This window comes from Zosterops lateralis (assembly GCF_965231275.1).
Source record: "Zosterops lateralis genome assembly, chromosome: 9".
NCBI classification, from domain to species: domain Eukaryota; kingdom Metazoa; phylum Chordata; class Aves; order Passeriformes; family Zosteropidae; genus Zosterops; species Zosterops lateralis.
Window position 1 is genome coordinate 28,889,118 of NC_139769.1, and position 26,973 is coordinate 28,916,090.

At 45.6% G+C, this 26,973-nt stretch overlaps 1 protein-coding gene across 5 annotated transcripts; it reads right to left on the reverse strand.

Annotated features, from left to right (window-relative positions):
• On the reverse strand, positions 1–26,313 carry KLHL20 (kelch like family member 20; the record flags this gene model as incomplete). Of its 5 annotated transcripts, XM_083867882.1 has the most annotated exons (13): positions 1–1,893; positions 1,979–2,059; positions 4,216–4,322; positions 6,349–6,557; positions 7,731–7,864; positions 8,080–8,223; positions 9,309–9,492; positions 10,267–10,382; positions 11,597–11,691; positions 12,752–12,910; positions 17,077–17,650; positions 24,154–24,214; positions 26,259–26,313. In XM_083867882.1, 12 exons carry the CDS (start codon positions 24,174–24,176, stop codon positions 1,863–1,865), a joined length of 1,857 nt encoding a protein of 618 aa, XP_083724008.1. In that variant the 3' UTR covers positions 1–1,862. The 5 variants fall into 5 exon arrangements, 4 of the variants coding, with proteins under 4 accessions (XP_083724008.1, XP_083724010.1, XP_083724009.1 ...); XR_014590741.1 differs by lacking the exons at positions 24,154–24,214; positions 26,259–26,313 and having other exon boundaries at positions 1–1,128; positions 1,172–1,893; positions 17,077–17,682; XM_083867884.1 differs by having other exon boundaries at positions 1–2,059.
• Positions 26,314–26,973: the final 660 nt, after the last annotated feature.

Here is a 26,973-nt window from a genome sequence, read left to right on the forward strand (position 1 = left end):
CATACTCAATAGAAATTACAGTACAAAAAGAACTGTTGAGTCTTGAGTTCTTCCCTGCTCTCCTCCCACCCCTGGGGGAGAGTTATTCACAGTGCCAGCAAACAGCCCTTCCCCTCCAAACTCTTAAATGAGCCTCACACCTTTCACTCTAACATGCTCTAACCATGCACAGGCAAAGTGCACAAAAATCACTCAGAGAGAGGGCACCGTCCATCGTGGTCAGGAATTCTACAGACACACACAAGAGGGCAGCTGAGGTGAGGCTGGTCTGAGCTTTTTTTGAGCAGGAGGGAGCTGGCTGTGGGTCTGCCCTTCCAGCAAGAACACAAGAAATGAGTGTCAGAATAAACAGGTGATACCTGCACCCTGCCTCAGACAAGGACTGATATCGAGCAGGCAACAGGAGGAAAAAGGCTTTTAGAAGTGAGCTGGAACTAGCAGGGTTTAGGTTCTGCCAGTGGTTGCAGGAGAAAGTACCAGTGTATTCCACACCCAGCTGCATTATTCCTGATGAACTGTTAAAGGTGCCTCGTTTGTAACAGCTGAGAGCTGGGTGCAATGTTCTCTCTGTCTTCACAAAGTGACAACTACACCCAGCCTAAGGGGGGGTCATCTCTGCCAATGAGCCATCAAGGACTCCCAAAATATCCTATGACTCATAGGATTCCATCATGCCGTTGTGAAATCCCTTGTCCTGGGGGAGAGACTCAACATTCCTACCTGGACTTTGAGGGCCTATGATCTGGGGGTTTGGGGACTTGGACACAACCATCACCAGATCCAGTGATGGATCAGCCATCCAGAGAAGGACCAGCCTTTCCACAGGACTAGTGCTTTTGACAAGACCTCTTCCATCACTCCCACAGGACTACAACCACCGTTTAATGGGGACTGGTTTTAAGCCAGTCCTCCTGTGTTCCTTGCATTTATTGTAATCTTTCTATTGAATTGTAACTCTGACTTGAAATGTCTCACAAGGTATTTGTGTGGGGTTAATTCCTCTCACTGGTTTACCTTTGAACCAGCACAGGTTCACACAGAGGACAGAGGAGAGGAAAGCTGAACTTTTTTACAGTAAAAAAGACATTGTTTGAAAACCTTTTCCTCTCACCTTTTTTGGGCACTTCACTGATTCAGTTGAGTGATGAGAGTTCCAGTTCTGAAAAGATACTCAGCGCACCCATCCTCACAGCTCTCCTGTCCTCTAAGAGACCCCAAATCATACCATACCACAAGGGTTGGAACCACAGTAGCTGGCAGGACACAGCCCTGCCCAAACCACCAGCTGGTCGAAATGCAAATCACACATATACATACATATATATATATAAAATACATATATATATATATGCACACACAGAGATGTATATAAAAAGCTGGAATCATCGCTGTGAGCGATACAAAAGAAATACATGATACAAATCAAATGAAAAAATAAATATACTCTGTGCACAGAAAAGCTTCTGTGCAAAGGTGGCACCTTGCAGGTCAAGTACTTTTTTTTGAAGCTCTCTGTAAATAAGGCAAAAGCAATGTTTTCTGTATCACTTTTTCTCTTTCGCCCACCAAACAGCTGCCACATCCACTGCTCCCACAGCAGGAGGGAAAGCAGGAATCCCTTCTCCTGGCCAGACTCTCAGTACAGAGTGTAGGCTCTACATCAGCATCCTTTACGCTACAACAACTGTTACAGTTTGGTTTATTCAAAAAATGTAGAACTAGTTAGAAAAAATACGGACATAAGCAACACTTCTACTTTTGTCCAGTGGTTCCCTGGAGTCTGACAACGTGGTCTCCCGCTGGGTACACTCTCACAGAAGTCAACTTTTATAATTCCATAGAAAGAGTTCACCGGCAAAGAGTTACATTGGATCTAGACCGTGCATACTAGAGCTGCAAAGAGGTCCAGTGTCAACAAGTCTCTTCAGTTTTTTCTAGGAATGGGAAGGCAGGGGACTCCCTCCCTCTGGAAGCTTACCATATATGAGATTCACAGTGTGTCATTTTGATAACCCCCACGCCTCCGCCCAGCCGCCGGTAGTTCATCCCGCCATACAACCTGCAGAGACAACGTTCCAGGGTCACACACTGGGCCGTGTCCTCCACAGGGACACCAACCCCTGGGAGCTGTTGGAACCCTCGGCACTGAGAATTCCAGGCTTTCTGTGCTGACAGGCACTGACCCCCAAGCCAACACTGCATTTGACCTGAGGCCGTGGAAAAGGCTTCCAAAATTGAGTGACAGCACTGAGATAATGGGTGTGGAGTTTGAACAGAAGTGTATGATATCATAGGGTGGAAAACTTAGAGTTTAAGGTTTTAGAACATAGTAACATATGTAAAGGAAGATGGAGGTTTTAGGGCATAGGCTAAGTCCTTCTTTTTCACCTTCTTCTTCAGGGGTCTGGGTTGTGTTTTGTAATTGGATAGAAAAGTCTGCATTGTGGGCCACAGGTGTTTGCTTATTGGGTTAAAAGTGAAAATAATTTAGGTGTCATTTCTCAATTGGACAGTTTATCCTTAAAAGGCCTTGTAGAGAAAGAGATAGGAGCCATTTTTGATTTGTTGGCTAGAAGTGCTGTAGAACTCACAGCTTGTGAGACTGTAACATAGATAAGAATTAATAAACATCTGAGTCCGAACACAAAATAGCGTCTCGAGCATTTGATCCTGACTCTGGCAGAAAAGAAGATAAAAAGCAACAGGAGCTGCCATGGGAAATGACTGAACCAGCCCATGGTACCATCATTAATGCCTGTTTAGAGTGGGCCACAAAGAAGTTGTGGAGCACCCATCTTGCACACTTCAAAAGTAAACAGCTGTATTGGCTCATGCCTTTCTCTCTCAGAACAGAAACTGCTGCTTGTTTTGACACCAAATTTCTGTCACTCAAATAAATGCTTCCTGCTCCCTGTCTGATAATGTATAAGATAGGAAAAAACTTTATAGGCTGCAGCTGACCTTAGGCTACGTTTTGGGTAACGCAGGACTAAGGCTTAGTCCTCACAATTTAACTAATTTATATTTCTAAACCCCTACATTCGGCTGATCTGACCAAGATATAACACATCCCAAGCACCATCTGTTGACTGCAATGGTGTCTGCATTTCACAGGGATATCAGAACCCTACAGACTCCAGCTGCATATTCCCCTCTGTGCCACTAGAGTCTGCTGGCAGGAATAGGAGAAGCAAGTTCTCCAAACAGCTTTGTTAAAAATTGCATCAGAATCGTTTCTCAGTCAAGCTGCACAAATAAAAAATACCTTCAAGATACAAAAGAAAGGGAAGAGCACAGAAGCTGGTTACCTATACTGAGCTCAGTGGAGAAAAAAAACCACAATCTAATATTACCTTGACTAATCTCCCAAACTGTGAATGCCTGCCAGGCAGTAACTCCTAACTCTGGACTGTCACAGGGAGTAGCTGAAATCATTCCACTATGGAATTTGATGTATGTACTACTCTCTCCTCAAGTTTTGAACAGCAGTTCCTGTGGATCTGTGGCTCACCAAACCAGGGGAAATTCCTCCACTGCTGCTCATGACAGCCATTTTTATCAGTGAAGGGTTAAACTACTACTATCACTAGTAAGAATAAGGACATTATTTTCCTTCTATTCCCCACCCTTGCCAGATTAAAACAGCAGAAAAATAGCCATAGGAGCTTGACACTTTATGCTAATTACATTTGGGAATAAATACACAAGCAATTGTTTTCAAGTATAGTTATGACTATAAAGGCTATTTTCCCCCTTTCTTTTCTGCTCAGTGTATATATTGATCAGCAATTTCATATTATTTGTCTCAGCTTGGACATTCTTCCAGTGGCTGAATCTTGCTGATTTAAAGGGGAATAACATCATGTGCTTGAAGTGTTTCAGCTCCTCCAAAAGGATTCAGGAATCACTGCCTCAGCTTGAGAGCAAGAAGTGAACAGGCCAAATTCTACATGGTGGCCCCGAGTTCCTTCTGCTAAGGAAAAGCTCAGTTTTACTGGGAAGCAGGAGAGACTTAGCCTAAAATGAACAGAATGGGCATACTGGGATATTTTTCAAGCTGTAATTCTTTCCTGCAAGGCAAGAGGCCAGAATGGGAGTGTTGTGATGGTTCTACCCCATGTAAGTCCTCTACTATATGGTGTTTACCCCATTCCTAATTTGCCTGGGACAGCTCCAGCTGGATTTCAGTTTGAGTGTCACACAATTTCACGTTACCTCCACGTGTTGGCATCTGGATCAAACACCTCAATGGTCTTCAAGTACGTTGTGCCATCAAAGCCCCCCACTGCCATCAGTTGCCCATTCACCACGGCCAGGCCAACCTGCAAAACAGCCATCAGACAGCAGCTACTTAGCTGGGATGTCCTGAAAGAAGGGTTAAAATGCAAATATTATGAAAGTATTTAATAACCATGTTTGGTGAAAAGCAGTCTGCAGGAGAGGGTTGGGGTTTTTTTCTTTAGTACACAGCACAAATAAAATGAGACATGGAAAGTTAAATACGTGTCTCAGAATAGAGAATCACTCAAAGAAAAAGCAGAGAGTTCCCTTGTTGCCAGCTACAAGAAGTAGAACCATCTGCATGATGATAAATAGATGAGAATCTAAACCTGTTTCATACAAAACTATGTTCTGGACTGAAATTATTCCCCAGGAAAAATATCTACCAGCCCACAACACTTGGTTAAAGTAGCAGAACCACAGGTAAGCCCCTGGTCCCCAAACATCTCAGGCTGGGGTTTGGACCATCTCTAAGCACCTTGGCCTCTAGACTTTTTATTTAGCCTTTCTGCAGAAGCACAAAATCACTGGAACATGATCACTTCCAGTGGAAAATGTGGAGTGTAACAGAGAAAAGGGAAGGTACACAATGTGAAATAGTCCCTTGTTTTGGCTTTGAGAAAGTCAGAAGAGCTGCAGATACAGCTGCATGTGTTTAGTAGTTTCTACAGAAAGCAAATACAGAAGCAGCTGATAAAAAGTCAATGTCTAATGAGAAACTAAAGTTGACAGTGTTGGACAGCTCACTCTATGCTTGGAGAACAGAAATAAATATGTGCTCTCTGCCTCCAAAACCAGTGGTTGCTCAAACTGTGATTCATACTTGCCTCACCAGGCACTGGAACACTAACACAGAGATAGAACTAACCCTCTCTTTACTACATAATCCAACACCTAATGATAAACATCCAGCTCATTTACATCTCCCCAGCCATGATGACTACTGAAAACACTGCAGTAATCAGTTGTTCACAAGAAAGCAGCACAATCAGCAGTTGATGGGAACAGTTGATGGGTACATTTCATGAGGAGAGGCAACACCCCAAGTGAAAGCCCAGGAACTGTTCCCACACGTGACCCAAGGCAATGAGTCTGCTGGCATTATGTACCTAAACACGTGCTAACCCTGTTTCACAGCTTTCTCCTCTGAGCAAGTGGGTGTTTTCACCTCCTAGTTCATCCAGAGAGATCCAGGTACTAATTTGATAGCGTTCTTTAATGGTATCTCATACCAAGTGCAGCTATGTCACCTAAAAGTTCCTCTGCTTCAGGCTTAATTGACCACACATAAGGGCCCAAAAGTATTTAAAAACACCCTCAAATGACTCATTTCCCCATCCTAAACATCTGTCTATGGCTTGACTTGGCTATCTCTTCACCCTCTAATCTTGCTAGAGAGTTTTTTTACAACCTTTTTCCCTCACAGAAAAGAGGTGGAGATGCAGAGGAAGCCGGAGAGCCTCGTGAGAAGACTGACACTTCGTGAGAAGACTGACACTTCTCCATGTGCTCTCCACAACAAGGGTGACAATGACACCCTGCCCTGTGCCCTCTCCACAAGCAGACTGACACTCTGCCCCGTGCTGTCCCCACATAGTGACATGTGGCACAGATGAGCCCACCAAGCCCCATTTGACACCTAGAGAGGCTGCCTGGAACAGAGGCTAGACAGAGTTAAAGGAATAAAGTAGGGATTTATGAAAAGGCCTTCAAAGGATGCACCTTGGGCAGTAAAAGAGCTTGGCCAAGGCTGGACCCAAGATGGACCCAAGATGGACGACAGGCCATGAGTTTTCACACTTTTCTAAGTTTCGGTCCATTTATAAATTAATTGTCCAATTACAGCCTCAGGTTATGAAGTCCCATCCTCCCACATTGCTCTCCACAATTTGCTGTTGTTTATACTTTGGGGTCTGAAGCTGCAACAGTGAGCTTGGTCCTCAAGCAGGAGCAGGATTGTTTTGTCTGACTACACTGTGAAGAGAACTGGCTAACACTTTGCATGATAAAGTTCAGAGTACAGAATTTGGAGAACACAGAAGCCAAAAGCAAAGGCAGGGCACTCACCCCGCTGCGCCGGGATGTCATGGCCACCACGGGGGACCACTGGTTGGTGCGCGGGTTGTACCTCTCGGCGCTGCTGAGCTCCGTGGTATCATCCCTGCCTCCCACGGCGTAGATCATGTCCTGGTACACGGCACAGCCCAGGTGCTTCCTCCTTGTGCCCATCGGGGCTATCGTGTGCCACCGGTTCTCTTGGGGGTTGTAGCGCTCCACTGAGGGGGGAGGGAGGGCTTTGGTCAGTGGGCAGAGCACTTTTGGACACAATTTCCATACACCAAAAATGCCATTGTTAGAAATGCAGATTACAGAGGTTTTGGCAATCTTTTAAGCCTTATATGGCAGATTACAAAGGTTTTGGCAATATTTTAAATATTATATTGCATATTATAAAGATTCTCGCAAATATTAAGATGTTATATGTAAAATGTTGAAATAACTCTGCTGTAAGGATATAGCTTTCATGTTTTTTGCTTAAACATAGTAGTAAGATAACTGATATATAGTTATGTTTGTAGTTGAACTATTTAGTTAAAAGAACCTCTAGTGAACATATAATAAAACCCCTGTTACAAATATGCCAATTATCAGCACCTGCCATCTAAAGAAAGTATAAACCACAGCCTAAACTAGAAGTGATAATAAAACCACAACCAAAAAATACACATGCCCTAAAAAAGTAGGAGGATCCAAGGAGTAGCTATCCTAAACAGTTCTTAGAAAAATATAAATATACATAATAGCCTATGAATATGCAAACAAACTAATGTAATAAAAAAGTATTTAAAAATTTTCTCTGAAGATAGTAGGGGTGCTCTTAGCTAAATGCCAAGCACCTGACTGTTTAACCCTTTACTTTATCTTCTGTTGTCTTTTTTCTTAAACTTTTAAAATTTTACCAAGAAAGTAAACCTCATTTTTCACACCATGAACCCATTTGTTCTCTCTTTTCTTTCAAAGAACTCTCTTTAGTCTCTCTCCTGTCTCCAGCATCAATTACACTCAGATCTTCACACAAGAGGGAGCTGGCAATGCTACAAACTGACCTGCAGCAGTTTTACCTCTGGCACCTTCCTTCCTACAGCAAAAATGGCTGCTGCAGGAATTTAAAAAAAAACCTGCTTGCAATTGCTATGCAAATGATCAAAGCCTTGTATTCAGGACATACTGCCAAATGAAGTACTGAGAAAGTCAAAACATGCCACACAACCAGGTAATAGGGACTCAAGCTTAGAGAGTGAGATATTGTATGGCAAGATAATATTTAAAGAAGGAAAAAAACCTCCACAAACTGATCAGTAAGATACTCAACAGCCACCTGGGGACATGACGGGCTCCCAGGACCAGGACAAGTGCTGACTGGGATGAAGGGACAGCAAAAGACATACCAGTATTGAGAGGAGATGTTCCATCAGAGCCTCCCACAGCATATAGGAAGCCTCCCAGCACAGCCACTGCCACTCCCAGGCGCCTGGTGCTCATGGAAGCCACTCGAGTCCATTTGTTTTCTTTGGGATCATACCTGGCAAAAGAACAAACACCAGAGGTGAGCAAAGTGCTGACATCTTCACAAAGGGGCAGGAAGACTGACTTTATTCTCCCCAAACAAAAATCCCTGCCAGATTTGTGCAGTTCCTATCTCCTCCCCAGCTCGTCTGCATCAGTTGCACCCTCTAAGAAACCCTCCTTCTTGCTGTGCCCCACTTTTTCTTGGTTTTTTTTGTAATTAAAAAGTACCTCTCCACAATGTTGAGACAAGAGACACCATCCTGGCCACCCACAGCATAGAGGTAACCTCCAAGAACTGCTACTCCAACACTGGTCCTGCAGGTGCTGGTGGGAGCCACATCACTGCTCCACTGATTGGTCTTTGGATCATACCTGGAAAAAAACACACCAAACAGCACAAGTTACCTGCCCAGGTCTGCTTCAGACTCTCCCATGCCTGGGAGCTCTATTAAGGCTGTAAAACTTGCCTATCCTGAGCTTCAGCTGCAACACAGCTCTTTGTAAGCTGGATAAAAGCCCTGAAGTGCTACAATGCATCCAGTACATGTTACTCCAGGGATGTTCAAACTGCAGGTTGAGATGAATCAAGTTGAAGATCAAAGGTTCAGGTTCCTGACAGAGACTGGCTGGCATGTGGTAACTTGCAGCAAAGAGCAGCAGACGGAGTTAACTCTGCTCTCTTCCCTGCAGTTCACACAGGAACTCAGCCAGCACTGGGACTTCCAGATAAAATATGGAGGAACAAGATGGACTTGGGAATCCAGAGACAAAGAAATAGAGTGTATAGCAAGGAAGTGCAGGACAGGGGAGATACAACACTACTGTCATGATTTGGGAAGTTGGGAGCATTTAAGGAGATAGGTGGGAAGAAGGAGAGGCTCGAGGTGGGAGGAGGTGTTTGTGCAGCTCATTGGATTTGTTACAGGGCCAAGATTTGGAGTAGTAGGAGAGCTTGAGTCATGTGGCTTTCAGGCATGGGAATTGCCCTATGCAGCTCCCAGAAACAGGAAGCTTGGTAAAACTTGTTTGACTTTAATCTTTAACAGGCCTAAAACTGACCTATTTTCCTTCTTCTGTCTATGTGCCAAGGTTCCTTAATTCTCGAGTAGCCACTTCACAATAAAATTCCAGGATCATTCCCTCAGCATCTAAGAAATGCTCACTGTAACCTCACCATCCTCAATAACTCAAAAAACAAACCTGCAATTGCAAGGAAGGTTAAGCAGGATCACCACCCCTTCCAACAATACACCCAGACCCATCTCCTAGAGATTCCTTCCTTATGCTAGAGGCTTTGGCTTGTCCCATTAAGCTGGAGATAATGTGACACAAAGTGTTGTGCTCCAAGGGTGTGCAACGCAGGAGGAAATGGCAAAATGAACCCATTCCTAAGAGGCTGCACTCAGGTTTAAACATTTAGAGCTGAAATTCTGCACAGGGGCCTTATGGAGACCTACCTTTCCACGCTGTTAAGGTAAGAGGAGCCATCGTGGCCTCCCACAGCATAGAGGAGGTCATCCAGGACGCTGACCCCGACACCACAGCGCCTCTTGCTCATGGAAGCCACCATCCTCCACTCGTTGGTCTGTGGGTCGTAGCGCTCCACGCTGGAAATCGCGTCCCCGCTACACCAGCCCCCCACTGCAGCCAAACACCAAAACCAGGGTCACAAAAACACTCACCGAGCCCACAAACTGCCTGTGCTCCCAGCACAGATCACCCCCTCAGACTCATCTCTAAGTGTCTCCTGCTGAGGTTTGTAATTACAAATCAGAGTGAGAATTTCAAGTTTGGAAATGCTGTGGAATTCACAGCTCCAAAGAAATCACGCAAGTAAGAAAGTGTAAGTTAACTCAAATCTTTAAATATTAATGCACAGGTCACATCAGAAATAGGTTGTGAAGACTTTATGGGAACACAACCACCAGAAAATCCTGCCTGGAGTCTCCTGGCCTAAGCCACTGGGAGAAGTATATAAAATCAGAAGATCCTGAGTTGGAAGGATCCAAGTCCAACTCCTGGCCCTGCAAGAATGCCACCATGTGCCTGGGAGCGTAGTCCAAATGCTTCTTGAGCTCTGTCAGGCCTGGTGCCATGACCACTGCCTTGGGGAGTCGGTTCCAGTGCCAGACTCTACCGTGGGTGAAGAACCTTTATATCTAATATCCAACTTAAGCCTCCCCTGACATAGAGTCAGGCCATTCCCTCGGGTTCTATTGCTGGTTATCAGGGAGCCAAGATCAGTGCCTGCCCCTTCTCTTCCTCTCACAAGGAAGTTGTAAACCATGATGAGCTCTCCTCTCAGTCTCTCCTTCAGGCAGAACTGACCAAGTGACCTCAGCTGCTCCTCATTTGGCCCCTCCAGACCCTCCAGCATCTCCTGCAGACACCACACCCCCCTGCAGGGACACACACCTGCAAAGAGCACCTCTCCACAGCGGATGGGCTTGCGCGGCCTCGTTCGTGGTCCCTGCATCAGCGGCCGCTCCTGGGGCAGCAGCAGGTAGTTTTTGGCTTCATCCACCAGATCCCTGTGCAAGACAGGGAAGTATTAACCCCCAGAGCTCAGTCTCAGGAGAGGGGGCAAATCAGAACTGATGGGAGGAGCAGCCAGCACTAGTCATGCACCTCAGGTATTCACAGGTCACACGAGGAGAGCATGAACAGCTCTGGTTAAACATTTGCTGTCACTGAAATACTCACTGGTTGTTTATAAGCCACTGACACAGTGACAGCAGCAAACCAGCACTAGTGCTTGGCCAGAGTTAATAATAGATATAGCTTGCTATAAAAAGACTGATTAAAAAAAAAACTATGACAAGAGATTTGTCAGGCTTACTGCGCAAAAAAGAAAAACCCAACCTGCCTCAAGCTAAAACTTAACAGTCAGTGGTTTTGCCTCAGAAGAGAACAGGAGTTGGAAAGCACACAAATACATAATACACACATGACCAATAGATGGAGATAGTACCCTTCTGATGAATATTTTCTCCATCAGCTCTGGCCAGCTCACACTGTCCATCCATTCATGACTTGCCACCTGGACTAATCCTAATATTCCAAACCCTTGAATAAAACAAAAAAGAACAAAAAAGTCCTCCTTCCCTCTACAAATGTGGAATACATAAGCAGTATAAATGCTTGTTCAGGAAGAGAACAATTTAGCCTATGACTTGAACTTCTTTATAATATGCACAAGATAAATCACGTGCTTTGTGGACGATACAGAACTCTGTAAAACCAGAAAGGTGAGACTCAAACTGTAAGAGGAGGAAATTACAACTTCCCTGCATTATCCTTGTGGGAAAGAGCAGACTCTAATCCCAGAGTCCAATTCAGTTATCACAGTGCAGACATTCTACATAGAAAAACTACTTTAGATCCCACTGAGATCATCATGAAAGCCAATGCAAGAGCTAAGCTGCAATAAAAGGCCATGACTAGGAGAGAGGGAAAAAAAAAAAAGGCAAAATGAAAATCAATACACTGAAAGGTATTCTATCAACAGTCAAATTGCACACTCAAAGTTTGCTATTTCACTGAAAACTTGAAAGAGCAAAACCACTTTTAAGGCACACCAGTGACTATTATGCAAATAGAAAACAATTTTTCTAGCTTCCCCTATCTTCCCAGTTGCCCAAGATGAAATTGTGAGGCATCATCCATTTACCAGTGACAAATGAGCATAGTTTCAGAGGACATAATCCAACATAATCAAATTCTGCAAATGGCTGAGGAGATTTACCTGCACTCCTCATCGCTCTTAATGAGTGGATCTGAACCCACTGTACCCACAAGAAACTTGGGACTCAGCAGGGGCAGACGGACGTGCTGCAGGACCTAAAACACAAACCAGAACACCTGTGGTGAAACCACAGATACCCAGAGAGATGCAAGAAGCCAAATGGAAAACAACAGAATTTTAGTTAAATGCAGCTTGTCTCACAGCACATTTGCCTTTTCAATATGCCAGTTTAGATACCCAGCAGAAAATCAGTCTGTGGAAAGGGACCATCCACTGGATCTATTAGCAACTGAAAACAAGGTCACAGCTGGAAACCTTTAGAAAATGACAAATGCCTGAAAACTGATTAAGTTTGTGGTTTTATCAGCCATTTAGCTCTCTTAAACCTGAGTGGTATTGCAGAGTAAATGAACAATAAGAAACAACACATCTTTCACAAGGGTTTAGAATTTGAAGGCCTAAGCACGTATAGACAAGAGGCAAACAGTTATAAAAGCATTAAAAGCTGCCTTGGGAAGAGCAGCTTTTTCCAGTTTGGTTTGTTTACTTAAAACCATTTTCAAAAGCTTTCCAGTAAATAAACTTGCATCTAACGTCTCTTTCTAAAGCAGAAACAGCGAGGCAGGCAGATGCTCACCTCTTTTGATCAGCCAGCCCAAGACTTCAGAGGCTTTGGGCTGACAGCTTTGTCAGAATGGGTTCTGCTCCGTGAAATGCCTTGGCTCAGATGAAGCATCACATTCCAACAAAACCATTCTGACAAGCTCCACTGTAACATCGTGAGGGCTGAGGCACAAATCAAGCAGCAGAGCTTAAAGAAACACTGCAAAGCAAGACAAGCCTTTTCTTCTCCACTGTGATTTTGATACGACTCTCCAAGCAGTGCAGGCAGGTTTGTCTGGACAGACTGCTGGAGTGAGCTTGCTGGGCAAGTCCTACCTGGGAACAATCCAACAAAGCCCCTAATGAAGGCTCTGGCCACTGCAGCTTCCAGCCTAGATGAAGGGACAGTGCAGGCCACCTAACACAGGTGGGAGTCAGAAAGAATTTCAGTGGCTTTACATCATTCAGAAGTGCTCTGGCACTGCCCTACCACCCCCTCATTCCTGTCCCCCTGGATTAAACAGCCTGGAATGTCACCGTGGCCAAGATTACTTGTGGCAGCTGGGGTCTCCTCTCCTGGATGCTGTACTTCACCCAGGCCATCACGGCGTTGAACACCTGCTCCTCGCTGCGCACGTTTAACTCGTCACTGGATATGATGTCTATGAGCTGGTTGGCAGGCAGCAGCATGAACTCCTCGCTCTCCATCACCTGGGAAAGGCAGAGGAAAAAGGGAGGGAGTAAGGACAAAGCATCAGAGCCATTCACCACTCCAACATTTCACAGTCTGACCCAGTAAAAAGCCAAATCCCCATCAGGTTCCAACACCAACACACGTGAAGGGTTTGCTGCACAGGGCAGAATGCAGCCCACAGCAACACAACAACACACTCCTAGATGGGCATGCCTTTTACACCCTGTAACACTTTTAAAGGGTTAAACCACAGAAGACACGGATCAGGTTTCAAAATTCAAGAATAACAAAGCCCTTCCTTAAAATCAGTCTCCTCGTTCGCCGTGTCTAAAACATAAAGCAGAAATAATACCACAACAAATACGTGACTAAAAAGCAGCACTGGAGTGCAGAGATTCACGAGGAAAGCAAAACAGAGCACAAAAATAAGATCTCAAACAAGTTACCAGAGGCATTGCAGAGAACACAGAAAGCCTGATTTGTGGCAGAATAGAAAATATTTCAGGAGACTCATCTGATCCTGCCTCTTTCATTTGCTCTAAATATACACATGGAGTATGCAGTAGTCGAGATGCACTAAAGAGGGAATCAGAGCCTCAGAGCCCCCTAAGGACTGATCTCTTGTGAAAGTCAAGCCACTGACAAACACATTAATTCCTTCAGCATCCAAGATAGCAACCAAGTTTCTCAGGAGGCCTTGGCTGCTGCTGGAGGACTGCTCACACAGCATGAGTCAGTCAGACTGCCCTGGAAGCTCACACAACACCACAGCTCCTGCACAGACACCAGGTAGATGGGAAAGGTGCAAGAATCAAAATTAAAACTGCAGAAATAGCCTGACTGATAACTGCCAGGTCACCTTCCCTGCAAGCACTCCCATTCTGTAGCCTGCAGTTTCCAAAAGGTTCAGGGACAGAAAATAACTGAATGCTGGCTTGTCCTTATCATCTGCGACCACATTAGAATTCCGTGACTTATTTCATGATTTGCTGCATAAATTAAAGAAAAACACTCTTTGACACAATCATCCCAACAGTAGTCAGCTGTACAGTCCTTTTAATTACCTGAAGAAGTTATTTAAGAGCACTGAACAAACATGCAGGGATCACCAAGTTACTGACAGTAGAAATTTGCAGAAATGTTGTTAAAAAAGAACAGAGAGGACAATGAGATCAGTTACCAGACTCGGTTCTTGGGTACCCTGAGCTTTTGGGGACAGGCCACAACAAGGCTGGCCCACGCACTCCTTTAGCCTGTAAGTAGGAACTGGGTTGGTCATTAAAGATCTTTATCAGCTTTTTTCCATGGTCTCCCTTCCTCCTACAAAGCTTATGCGTAAACTTTAGTCTGATGGTTTTTAAATGCAGCTTCAGTGTCTGAAAACAGCAGCTGTGGAAATTCCTGAGTTAAAGATGCTCATCCAGTCTCTCTCCCTTTGACCCTCAGGACACCCACTGGCATTGCTGGCCTCACAAAATCCAAAACACTCAAAGCACTTCTTTAAACCAACCAAATTCTTACTACTGTGCAACTTGTTAGTTTACATAGTAAAAAAAATCATTATTTTAAATGCTTAGGCTTAATTTTCAGGACACTCATAATTACCTGACTAATATTAATGATCTATTTGACTGACTTGCTTAGTGGAAAAGAATTGGCTGGATATCATTTCCTCTGCAGTATTCCTCTACATCAGTGCTTTTACAAACAGAGAGAATTCATGTCAGACTATACAATATGGAGTGCAATTTTTGTCTGTTCATAAAAGCACAAGTTGTCCACCCATAAATATAATTCCTCCCTGCACACAAATGTCAAGAGACAAAAAAAAAAAAAAAAAAAAACACCACCAAAAACCAAAAAAAAAAAAACAAAAAAACAAAGGTTGTTCTTGTACAGTGGAGTTGTTAATAGAACCATTTCACATTACAAACACAAAATCCACTAGGGGTTATAGGCAACAAATTAAATTGGGAGGAATAGAAAAAAACTGGAAAAACATTTCACCAAGAAGTTAATGATGTAATGCAGCAATACACATAAAAATTAATAGAGGCAGAGGTTAGCACAGCAGAGGACATGAAGCAATTCAAACTGCATTCAAAGTAACTGCATGGGTTGGCCTGGTGCCTGCTGCTTAATATTTCACGTTGCCACCCAGGAAATTCCCAGCTCACGTTCCTCTCTGCCAGCTTGGAGGAACGATGACCACACAGCCCCCGCAAAGGAAGGAGAATTTTTTATCAGTTTTCAACCTCCACAGTGGAGGATGGTTCAATAGACAAGTGCCTGGCTTTCCCCAGGGATCACCAATCCACTCTCCAGATAGAAAATACTGCCAGAAAGGAATACAATCCAAAGGAGCAGCACCACTGACATTGTCTGCAGAGAAACACTGCAAGCAAAAGAAGTGATTATTAAGGATGAAGAGATGCAGGACTCCTGGGGCACCAAAATGGACACCAAAACCTGCCCAGGCCAAAGAAATAGTGCTCTAATCTAAGCCTCTGTTTTCCAGAGGCTGTGTTTAAATTAAGTCAATTATAATTTTCATCATCTTCAAGGAAGAGTGCTCTCTTCCCTTTTGCCTTCATGTGCTTTAACAGGGATAAGGAAGACAGAAAGTTGTCTTCAAGGGACTGCAAAAGAAAAGAAGCCCCATAGCAAGCAGCTCTTAACAGCCAGCTGCATGTATTAGTGCTAAAACATTTTAAAACAAAACTGTCAAGCTGTTAAAAAGTTATTTAGAGGCTTGCAAGCATGCCCTACTCACGTAATAACACGATCTAATAACCAGTAAAACAAGCAAGCACTGAAAATAAACAACCATCTGGAGAGCATCTTGCTCCCCACCCCTTCCCCCTCCCGCCCCAAAAAAAAAAAAACAAAAAAACAAAAAAAAACAAAAAAAAAAAAAAAAAAAAACCACCAGAAGAAAAGAAGTGCAGAGCAAGCACAGAGCACATGAAGTGGCCAGCTAAAATGTAGGGCTTTTGGGAAACCACCAAGTTCTAACAAAAACAAACTCATCTTAAACAGCACATTCTATTTGGTTAGAAAAGATGTATTTAATTGCAGCTTTTGGAGGAAACTGGTCTTGTGTCTACAGTTAGATACCAAGAATTGTCTTCACTGTGTCCAACAGTCGTGTTCTGTTGGGTTTCTCCTGCTCACATTTTTCTTAAATACTACCTGACTGAAATTAATACAATTCCAATCTGGTTCTTGCATGTCAGAAGGGAAAAAAAAAAAAAAAAAAAAAAAAAAAAAAAAAAAAAAAAAAAAAAAAAAAAAAAAAAAAAGAGACAAGCTGCCATCACTCACAGCACTTCCATACTGCTGCTTCTCTGGGGAAACTAAATTATCACTAGGAGTTCTGGAGTTCTGGAGTTCCTCCCTTTGGAAGGGATCTCCCTGTGAAGCTGGTGGGAAGAGGAGATTTTTCTGCAGCAGTTCAGTAAAGACCCACTCTTCTCTGACTATTGCTCACACAATCCTTAATTATTATGTTGATCCTTCTCTGAACCAGCTGCTGGCATTTTTTTTCCACCAAAAAATCATCTAGGCAGAATTAACAAAGGATAAGAAACTTGAGTTTATAAAGGTCATCTGCAATATTACACATCTGAATTACTTTCAGACAGCTTCTGCTGAATAATAGATGCAAAACCCTACTTCTGCTATAACAAGGGATTTAAAGACTCCCCTGAGGCAGCCTCACGCTCCCCCAAACACCCACTTTTCCAATCCCAGAGCTCAACATCAAAGTTTTTGTGTTCTACTGAGGTGTTGTCCTTGCTTTTTTAACGCCTGCCTCCCCTCCAAGCAGAATGGAGAACGCAGAATATTTCTGAAAGAGGAGTGGAATGTCAAACCATTGTGCAGGCACGACAGATTCAATGCCAAATCCAACTGCATCCACGACCTTGCCTCCCACACAGCACTCACCACACAACTTTCAGGGAAGAAATGCTGTGGATCATCCACAAACCACAGGTACAACACAGTCCTGCCACCTCTTTCCTCTTTCTTCCCCACTTAACACCTGGCACCCATCACCATCAGGGCACAGAGCAGGTGTAAAGGCAGGATTTGGAAAAAAGGGCAAAACGAGAGTCGCTGGAAGCCCTCATAGGCCACGTTGACACATTTCCATCCCAATTCCAGCAGGGCATCTCCTTACCTCCTGGAAGTTGTGCTGTGTGAATTTGTCAGCGATCCTCAGCAGCTCACGGCACGAGTGAGTGTCAGCAAAAGCCCGGATGCCCAGGCAATTGGAAGGGTCCAGCTGTCTCTTGAGGAACTCGCAGCAGGCCTCCTGGATCTCGGCCAGCTGGAGGAGGCAAGCAGCCGGCAACAGGGTCTGGACGTTGCCCTCCTCCACGGTGATCTGCGAGGTGTAGGCAAAGTCGATGAGCAGCTCCATGGCACGCTCGTCGATATCCCTGATCACCACCTCTGTCTGCCGGGACTCGGCCAGCTCCCCGGTGAACATGGCTCGGAAGTAGGGGCTGCAGGCCGACAGGATCACCCTGTGGGCGTAGATCTTCTTGGCGCCCACCACCAGCACCACATCGCAGAGCTCGCGGTGCTTGCGCAGCAGGTTGATGACCTCCAGGGTCTGGCGCGGGTGCTTGTCGGAGATGTAGGGCATGCGCGCGGGCTGCGGCACCCCCTCGGGCAGCTTGTTGGGGTCCCCGAGGGTGCAGCGGCTGGTCACGTCCATTCCGGTCTCTCCTGGGCGAGTGCTGGTACACCTGCAGCGCAGGAGATAAAAGTACAGCACCATGGTCAGGGAGCCCAGAGCCAGCTCCGCTCCGCAGCTCGCGCTGAGCGCCGGCAGTGCCCCTGAGTCCACGCCAGGACGTGGAAACAAGCACGTGAGCACATGAAAGAGGAATCCATCTCCAACTAAAGCCTGCTTGGAAGTAAACAAATGCCAACTTGCAACAGGCTTCTATTTATTGCTATTTTTATACATTTTCTATGACACATGGCTGTAATATCCAGCTACACATACATATTTATGAGCTGAACCTTGCCGTAGCCTGGTGTGGTAAAGGCACATTATCCCCATTTCACAGAGTGACTCAAGGCACAGATTAGCTGGCTTGCCCACTGTCAAACGCTGGAGTTTTCTTTGACAAGAGCTGGAGATGGATTTGCACTGTAAAGAGTTCCAGCTCCGTGACTTAACCAAACTTCTCTGTTCTTTTACCTAATGGGGTCACTCATCACTGTGATGTCTGAACACACTGAAGTGTCACACAGACTTCAGGAGCTCAAGGTGGCCCACAGACTACCACGAGCACCTTTTAGGGTCACAGAATACCCATTTTAATCATCACCTCTTCAATTACTTTTGAGTTATGGAGGCTCCTGACTTGATCTACCCTCCCTGACACGTGCCAAAAGAAGGTTAATCTTGCCCAAGAAGGGCAGAAGGCAGGTGGAACCAAAACAAACCAAACGGGAAGAAGATAAAACAAGTATCCACCACTATCAACCTACCAAGAAAGGAAGAAGAGGAAGTCAGGATGGTACTTTTAGAGGTGAAGAATCATTTAAGAATACATAAACTAAGTTACTGGCACAGAAAGAAAACATAGTATATTCCCAGTTCCACAGGCAATTAAAGAAAAACCAGGAAATTGCTGCCTCTTCCCACATCAAAGGAAAACCATCACTTAGAGCAAAATATCAGAATATTGATGGTTTATGGCCATTGGAGACATTCTGAAGGACCCAAAACATGCTGGCCACTACCAGTTTTCCCTTACTGCACTGAAATTTGTGAGCTGTCACTACCTCACTGTTCACATTAAGAGTTAAAAAGAAATCAAGCTTGGCTTTGCCACGGCTCAATGTAATTTGCAGCAGGTTTGAAGGAAAGAATTAAGAAAAAAAACCACCTCACATCTTTTCTCCTCATTATTATGTCAAATGCACTTTCTAAGCACTGGAAAACCGGTCTCTTTGCAGCAATTCAAATTATTCACTTGCATCTTAGCCTGTTTTCCCATTCCCTCCACACCCTCTCCTTGATCATCATATTCAGATGTTTTAGGCCATTGCCTCTTGCTCCTATCTTAGTTACACAGATCCAGCTGGGGCTCCCCTCTGGGTTTTGCTGCTTGCTTCTGCTCAGCCTCTGCACCTTAAATGCCTTGGGTTTTTATCCCTGCTCCACCTTTTATACATCCATCACTGTTCTGCTTTCCTGACACCTCTGACAAATCCTTCTGCTGTACAGTGCCTCTCACTCTCCTCCACCTACTCCTGTCCCTCACAACCCAAATTCACCTTTGGGGGGGGGGGGGTTGACAATCATTCTCAAAGCCCTGCCAAGTTCCTCACAAACAATTCCCCTTGCAGCAATACACACAAACCACAATTAATGGTATCCCTACAAAAACCCCAAGAAACCTCGGCTGAAGATTAATTTACCTAATTGGCTTATTTTCATAGTCCTTAGCAGCCAAGGCCAGAAGGTATATCATTTAATCCCTCTACTAAAAGATGGAGAAAGGTGGTGACAAACATTCCCCTGTGCAGTTTGGCTCTTGCTAAGCAAGCTAAGTAGATTTTATTGTGTAGTAAGTGTTTTGAACTCTGTCAAACCAACCCTTGGAAGGAAAAGAAAAGAACACAATAAGAGCTCTTTTAAGACACATGCTACTACAGTTCTGGACAGTTTGTCTTGACCAGGCTGTCAGTCAAAGCACAGAAGCATTCTTCAAATAAAAACCCATTTCGTGTAACTACAGATCAGAAGAGATGGTGCACACCCAGGACAGGGCATCCTTTTGGAAAGCACTGTCACACCTGCAGGTTTTCCTCAAAGACATCTCACTAAAACCAGCCCTAAAGCAGATCTCAGAGTGGCACAGGTTCTAAGCACAGACAGATTAGATTAAGGCCATGCTGCCAGAAGAAACATACAATATTCCTGCCAATTCCACAGCCCAAGACTCCCTGCTAACACAGGGCAATGGGATGTACCATTCTTTGCCAGGGGATTACTTGGCCAGATTTAGGCACTAACCCTTGTCTTCCCTAGCCAGGACAGAACAGGATTTTTCTGCCCAGATGAGGCCCTGCTGAAGACATCTTTAACTCACTGAAAAGGTGTCTGGTTAGCAAGAACTGAAGCCATTCCTGCATTGTTCCCACCAGCGTTTATGTGAGAGCCTGCACTGTACCCACCCTCCTTACTCCTGGGGAGAAAGTGCTGGTTAATGATTAAAAAACCCTGAATGGATGGAAAAAAAGAGTAACAACCAAACCAGCGCTCCTGATTCCTCCATAACTTATCTCTGGGTGGTGCAGAAGCCAGTGATCAATTGGCTTAAGAATTTCCAAGCTGGATCAACCCAGATGCTTGATGTGAAGCTCAGTGGGTTGCTGCTACACACAGGCACGGAAGTGTGAATTTAAAGGACACGTCTGCTGGCTTGTGTCTCCACAAGGATCATAATTCCACTGCATTATGTGTGCATTATGCATAAATATGCACAGAGAATGAAATGATGAGTCAGTGGCTTAGAGGTGTGAAAGACAGAAGGCAGCACTTGATCCTCACATGGCAGGGGAGCTGCCTCCCCCTCCACAGAACTCGGAGCTGCTCCTGAATAGCCGGGGTGATTAAGGAGGGCTGAGGATCCAGAGGAAATGTGTGTGTGCTGGGATAAAACGCTCACACACAGCTATGCAGATATTCTGGGATTAGCTTCCATCAAAACGCAGGGCTGGGGAAAGCAGCAAATACAATGGGATTAAGAAAGAGCTGACAAAGGATCAGTTTTTGTAGCACACTGCTGAGAAGTACAAATGGGAACACAGGCAGTCTGCAACACTAAGTCAGCTAAATAAACAGGCTGCTCTGCCTCCATTTTATTCCACTATACCAGTGCTCAAAGTTTCATTCATTAATAGGGGCACCTTGAGACATCCATCCTCACAGCAGCTCCTCCCAAAGTCAAAAAAACACCTAATAACACACACCTAGGGAAAATTCTCTCCCAGGCTGTCACAACGGCATCTTAACTTTCAAATCTGCATTTTTTAAGACAATGTGTGTTTTAGCACAAGATTACAAACAGACTTTAACACAGTTCAGCAGAAAACAACAAGCTGACTTGAGGCTTATGAAACACACATCTCAGGCTAAAAACATCAGCTGAAATCCAAAAGTCATGCATTGCTGTAGTGGATTTCAGTAGCCAAAGATTTTAGTAGCAAGTAAAAATAACAAACCAAATGGGTAGTGATTTCTATCAACACCTTGATTTGAAATAAAGAAATATTTCCTATACTAATTGCAGAGCTGCAAGAACAAGGGCCATCGATTTGGCCCAGCCTTTAGCAACAAAAGTCACCACCACAACATGCCAACCAAGTAAATGGAAATGCTTTATTGTGGCATCAGTACTCCAGGAATTAAGTTAGCTAAAAGTCTGATTACCAGGACAAATACCACTGATTCATTTTCTTGCCTAGCTAACAAGGTTTCAGTAAGCTTTCTCAACCAAAGTTATGCAAACAAACAGATAAACCTGACTGAAATACTATTTTAAGTTACACAAAAGGAAAACAGCAAAGATCTGGTGTACTTGCCCCTATTTACATTGCTTGTTTGATTTTTACTGACCAAGAGAACTCAGTTTCACCCTGACTGAGGAAAACATCCCAGTCAGGGTGAAACTGAGGATGCCCATGCTCTGAAAGAGGAGGTCATTACTGGAGTCTTCCAAAACCTTCCTGAGCCTTCTGCAGTTTGTTTTGGGCAAGAGCTATGTCCAGGTAGTTGGATTTGCTCCTGAGTGCACGATCAGGATCTGAAGCCTCCTTCCTCCTGCTGGGTCTGGCTGCTCAAGCCTGCTCTGACACAGCACTGCTGTAAGCTGGGAAAAGGCTGCCAGCAAAGAGCTGGGTGAGAAAGAGCTGGGAGAGCTTCCCCAGTTTCTTTGGGAGCTGCTCAAGCCCTCAGGCCTGAGCTGTGTTGAAGATAAGCTGCACCTGACTGTGCACCCACCCATTCTGAGCTGATTTCCCTGCCTCCTTCCTCACCCCTCCTTGCCTGAGGAGTCCAGGACTCCTGGCTGGCCCTGGCCACCAAATCTGCCCTGCCCTCCTTGTCTGGGTGCTATGGGACACTGAGAGGCCCCTGCTGCTTTGTTTTTCCCTTCAGCAAAGCCATTCTCTTGCTTCTCCCTGAGAGAGCAAGAACAGCCTGCCCCAACCACCCCTTCATTCCTAATGCAGAGTAAATCCTGTTTGCAGCAGCAATTCCTGTTCCCTACTATAATCTTGACAGGAATAGCTGGAATTCCTTGTCTGTTCAAGCCGTTCCTCCTCCCCTCTGAATGCTGTACACATTTGATACCATCTCACCATGTTTATTAACCCACTACTGGCCAAACCTCACTCCCCCTTTGTGCAGGACCCCCCACAACCCTCACGTGGGGCTGTTAAACTGGCTTCAGAGCCCTGAGTAAAAGGATAAAAGAAAGTGCTGTGCCATCTGCTTAGCTGGAGTTCATAGGAAGATCTGTGCCCAAAATCCCATCAGGAACCTTTTATCATTTTCTGCTAAGACAGGCAAGAGGAGGAGAACAAACAGAAATTTTAACAACCCACACCGAGGCACTTAAAACTGGCAAGTGTATTCAAGAACTGGAGTCCACAGCTCACAGCAGAGATGTGCTTGTCAGGCCAGGCTGCAGCAATAATAAAAAATCTCTCCACTTCTTCAGCTCTGTGCTGCTGCCCACCACAAAAACTAAAACTGTCTGAGCGGCAGACAGAACTTCCACAACAGCAAGTCCAAGGCCACAAACAGACACACGAACTCCAGCATGTGAATTCTCTGCCTCAGTGAGACACACAGAAGACAGAAGGCACAGAAACGAGTTTAGAACCTCAATTTCCCCATCAGGGACATGAAAAGTAGGGAGAGAACAAGAACACAAGCCAAGCTAGTCATCAATTTTATGTCATTCTGCAAAAATACCTTGATAAATGCAGCACAACATCAAAACCTAAAAAGCTGTGGGTTTATGTTGGTTAAGATTTAAACAAATCTCCACTAAAATGAAAGAGAGCTCATCTGCTGTTTAATCCATCTTAGAGGAAAAGGAATTCACTATAAAAGTCACATACAGCTTCTCATCGGCCAAACCACATTTCTTATCTTGGCAAAACTGCAGCACAACACCCAGGCTCAGTGATGCCCCTGTCATGTCCCAGGTTTACACACAGCTGAAGCACAGCAGCAGCACAGCAAACTAAATTCATGAAAATTCATTTAATTAAAACACCATCGTGCCATTCTTCAAGGGTTTAAGTGACTACTTACCTCTTGCCTCCTTGCACAGATCCCAGGCTAATGGTTTCTGTGGCTAAAAATGCTCTATGTATTTATCCATGGTTAAAAGCCTTGCCTTCTCCTTACATGAGTGTTTACAGATCCACCCACAATAAAGTTTTCCTTCTTCCAACATCCCAAAGAGCACAAACAGACCAAGAGTTCTCTCCAATTCATTTCGAGGTAAAGAACTTCAGGCAACTTTGCTTCCACACAGCCTTTATCACGTACAGAAATGTATCTGCTGTTAAATTTTGCTGTGGGATTGCCATCAAGCAAGGAAAATCAACAAGAACTAGCAGGGAACCCTGTTTGCAAACCTGTCATCGTGCTGAATTACTGTGACAATTTTTTCTCTGTATGAGAGAGAATGTTTTTGACACAACCACAGCAAGAACTCCCCTGAATTAAACTTCAGCTGCATCTCCAGCTCATTAGAACTGAGGCAGCTGGCATCCATAATTAGAAAAGGAAATCTCCTTTTCACCCAAGACCTCACCAAACGCCTTTTGTAAAGGGAAAAATAATGTCCCTTGGAAATCAAGCTTAAATTTATTCCCAGGCAGTTTATTTCCCACAGTTTCAATACCTAAGTAATTAAATACTGAATTTTAAATATGACAGTAAATGGGGGAAGTGGAAAAGGGGATGGAGAATTACAGTAACTTATCTCCCATACTCTTCCTGAAAGACATCTGGTCTTGTAAATATTGAAAACTAAATACATTTAAGAAAGGATTAAAGAGGAATGATTTATTTCCCAATTCCCCGTAGCCAGGCTTTTTAAAAAAAATCCAAAACCACACAACATTTTACAGTCCAGGCACGTAGACAACCAACTCAGATGATTTATCCTATTTGGGGAAGAGAGGAACAATTGTTTTTGTGTCTTACCTGCGCATTGGCTTTCCGTCCATGCACCGTGGAGAGAAACCTTCACCCTACACTTCAAGACCTGATCCAAGATGGGCAAAAAAAAAAAAAAAAAAAAAAAAAAAAAGAGAAAAAAAAGGTGATTTCTGAATCAAAAGAACCTTCTTTCAGTCTCCCTCTAAGAGAACAGAGCTGGCCACAACCATGTACTAATGAGCCTTTAGGCTTTTATCCAGTTACAAATTCACAGCCCAGATTAGCAACACCTGGAGTACAGAGAATAAAGCAGAAAAAAAACATCACCAACATTAAAAATATTTTCACCATGGCTTCCCAGATTCCTTACCAAACAGAATACACACACATTATAAAGTCAGCAAACTGCCTGCCTCCCTGAATCCTTAAAACTATTCTACCAAAGGGAAAATATCTGAAGTAACAGGGTGCTCACTCTCACTCCTTGCTCAGAAGCAGGAGGTATCTCTCCCTCACACATTTAGCAGAGATTTAAGGCAGGCTGGCACCAAATAAACAGCCCAGCTCTGCTCACCAGCTACACTGCAGAGCCAGAATTTGATAGAAGATAAAACTTGTGTCTGGAAATTGAAGATAACTGTGCCCCAGAGGTAAGAGGGATGCTAATAATGCTACTACATCTGCAAAGATGAACGATGCTGCCTGATGTTCACTACACATCCACTCCAAATATTCATTTTCTGAGAGTAATAACAGTTGCAAACTGCACAGGCCTTTCATATTCAATCAGCAACCTCTAATTCTAATGTAAATTAACCCTTTTTACAAGGGCATTGCTTGCTCCAATTTCATTTTCGATAGCTATTCACACAGGAATACATTTAATTCAATTATTATTCAAAGCAATAAGCCTAACTTTGTGTTAAAAAAAAAATAAATAAATCTATTAAAAGAACAGAAAGGTGTTCTGCTTCCACACTGATAGTCACAGGCTTCTACCCCTCCAGAAACAGACTGAGAAACGGGAAACCACTGAACTATGGGAAAACTAACGACAGAATGAGAATGAATTAAACCTTAAAATAAACAAAAGTAGCATTCAAGAAAGAAAAAAAAAAAGAAAAAAACAACAACATAAATTTAGGAAGAACAAGATTATCTTTGGAAGACTGAGACTGTCAGTTTGGAGCCCTGCATCCAACAATAAGCAAAATATTTTTGGCACAATTTAAACCAAACTACGAAACTATTATAGCTCTGTTTGGCTACGTGAAGAACCTTATTTCACAGGCAGCACTCTCTGGGAGCATTACCCCAGACACACAAGCGGAGCTAGCTAATGAAGAATAAGCTCAGACTTGCTGTCTGCCGCACTTGCAAATTACTCAGGTTCACAGCTCCCTGCAAATAAAAAAAGGCAATTCCTCCTGGTTAGGGCACCGCATACCAATTGGGAGCTCCGGGCTCCCCGGGAGCCGCGCATCCCTGCCGGGATCCCTGCCCGCACCCCTGCCTGCATCATCCCTGCCGGGATCCCTGCCCGCACCCCTGCCTGCATCAGCCCTGCGGGGATCCCTGCTCGTTACCCCTGCCTGCATTCCTGCCCGGATCCTTGCCGGGATCCCTGCCCGCATCATCCTTGCCCGCATCCCTGCCGGGATCCCTTCCCGCACCCCTGCCCGCACCCCGCCGGGGCAGTGCGGCCGTCCCGTGTGCCCAGCAGCGCCCGGCCGCCCCTCGGAGCACTTGGCACATGCAAGGGAACGTGGACCAGGCTATTCTTAGCCCCCCCCCGGATTGCATCAGATTTAATCCCCTTAAACCCACGCTGAAAGCCGGGGAGGAGGGGAAAACACATACACAAAATAAAGGCGTTTAAACCGCGGTGCTCCGCTCTGCGGCGGGGCAGCAACAGGCTGAGGGTCGGCTCTGCCGGCTTAGCGCGGCCCTGCAGCCCGCGGCACAACTCGGCTCTGCCGGCGGGACCGGCACCGCTCCCCTCAGCCGGGCCTGGCCCGAGGGCCACCCCAAGCCCAGCCCGGGCCACCCCGAGCCCGGCCCGGCCCAGCCCGGCCCGGCCGAGCCGTGGATCCCCCGCTGCCCCAGCCCGCCCAGGCCGCGGGCAGCGCCCCCCGGAGCCCCTCACTCACGCCGGGCGCGGGCTCCTCGCCACCGCCGAGCCGCGGTCCCGCAGCGCCGCCCGAGCGCGTCCTCAGCCGCAGGAAGCGGCCCCGGCCCCGCCAACCGCCGCCGAGCCGCGCCCGCCCCTTCCGCCCCCGGAGCCGCCTCAGCGCGGCCCGGCCCGCCCGCCTCGCCTCGGCTCGGCTCGGCTCGGCTCGGCACGGCACGGCACGGCACGGGGCCCCGCGGGTCCTGCCGGGGTGTCAGAGCCGCCAGGGTCGGGAGAGGCCTTTGAAGGGGACACCGGGTCCGATCGCGCAGCCGGCGGTGCCGCTGGGGCCGCTAAACCAGCGCCGGGCCCGGGCGCCTCCGAAACACGGCCGGGGACGGTGACTCCAGCACCTCCCTGGCAGCCCGTCCCAGTGCCTGACCGCCCTGACAGTGATTTATTGTTTCTCTCTAATACCTAATCTGAATGTCCCCGGTCTCGGCTGGGCCATCTCCTCTCGTCCTCCCGGCAGAAGAGGCCGAGCCCCGCTGGCCGCAGCTCCTGTCGGTGTCTGCGGACAGCGCTGAGCGCCCTGAGCCTCCTCCGGGCCCGGCACCCCCCGCTCCCGCAGCCGCTCCTCAGGGATGTTCTGTGGACCCTTCACGAGACTTGTTGCCCTTGGCTGGACACACTCCAGCACCTCAATGTCCTTTTTAAAGTGAGGGGCCCAGAACTGAAGGCAGCACTGGAGGTGC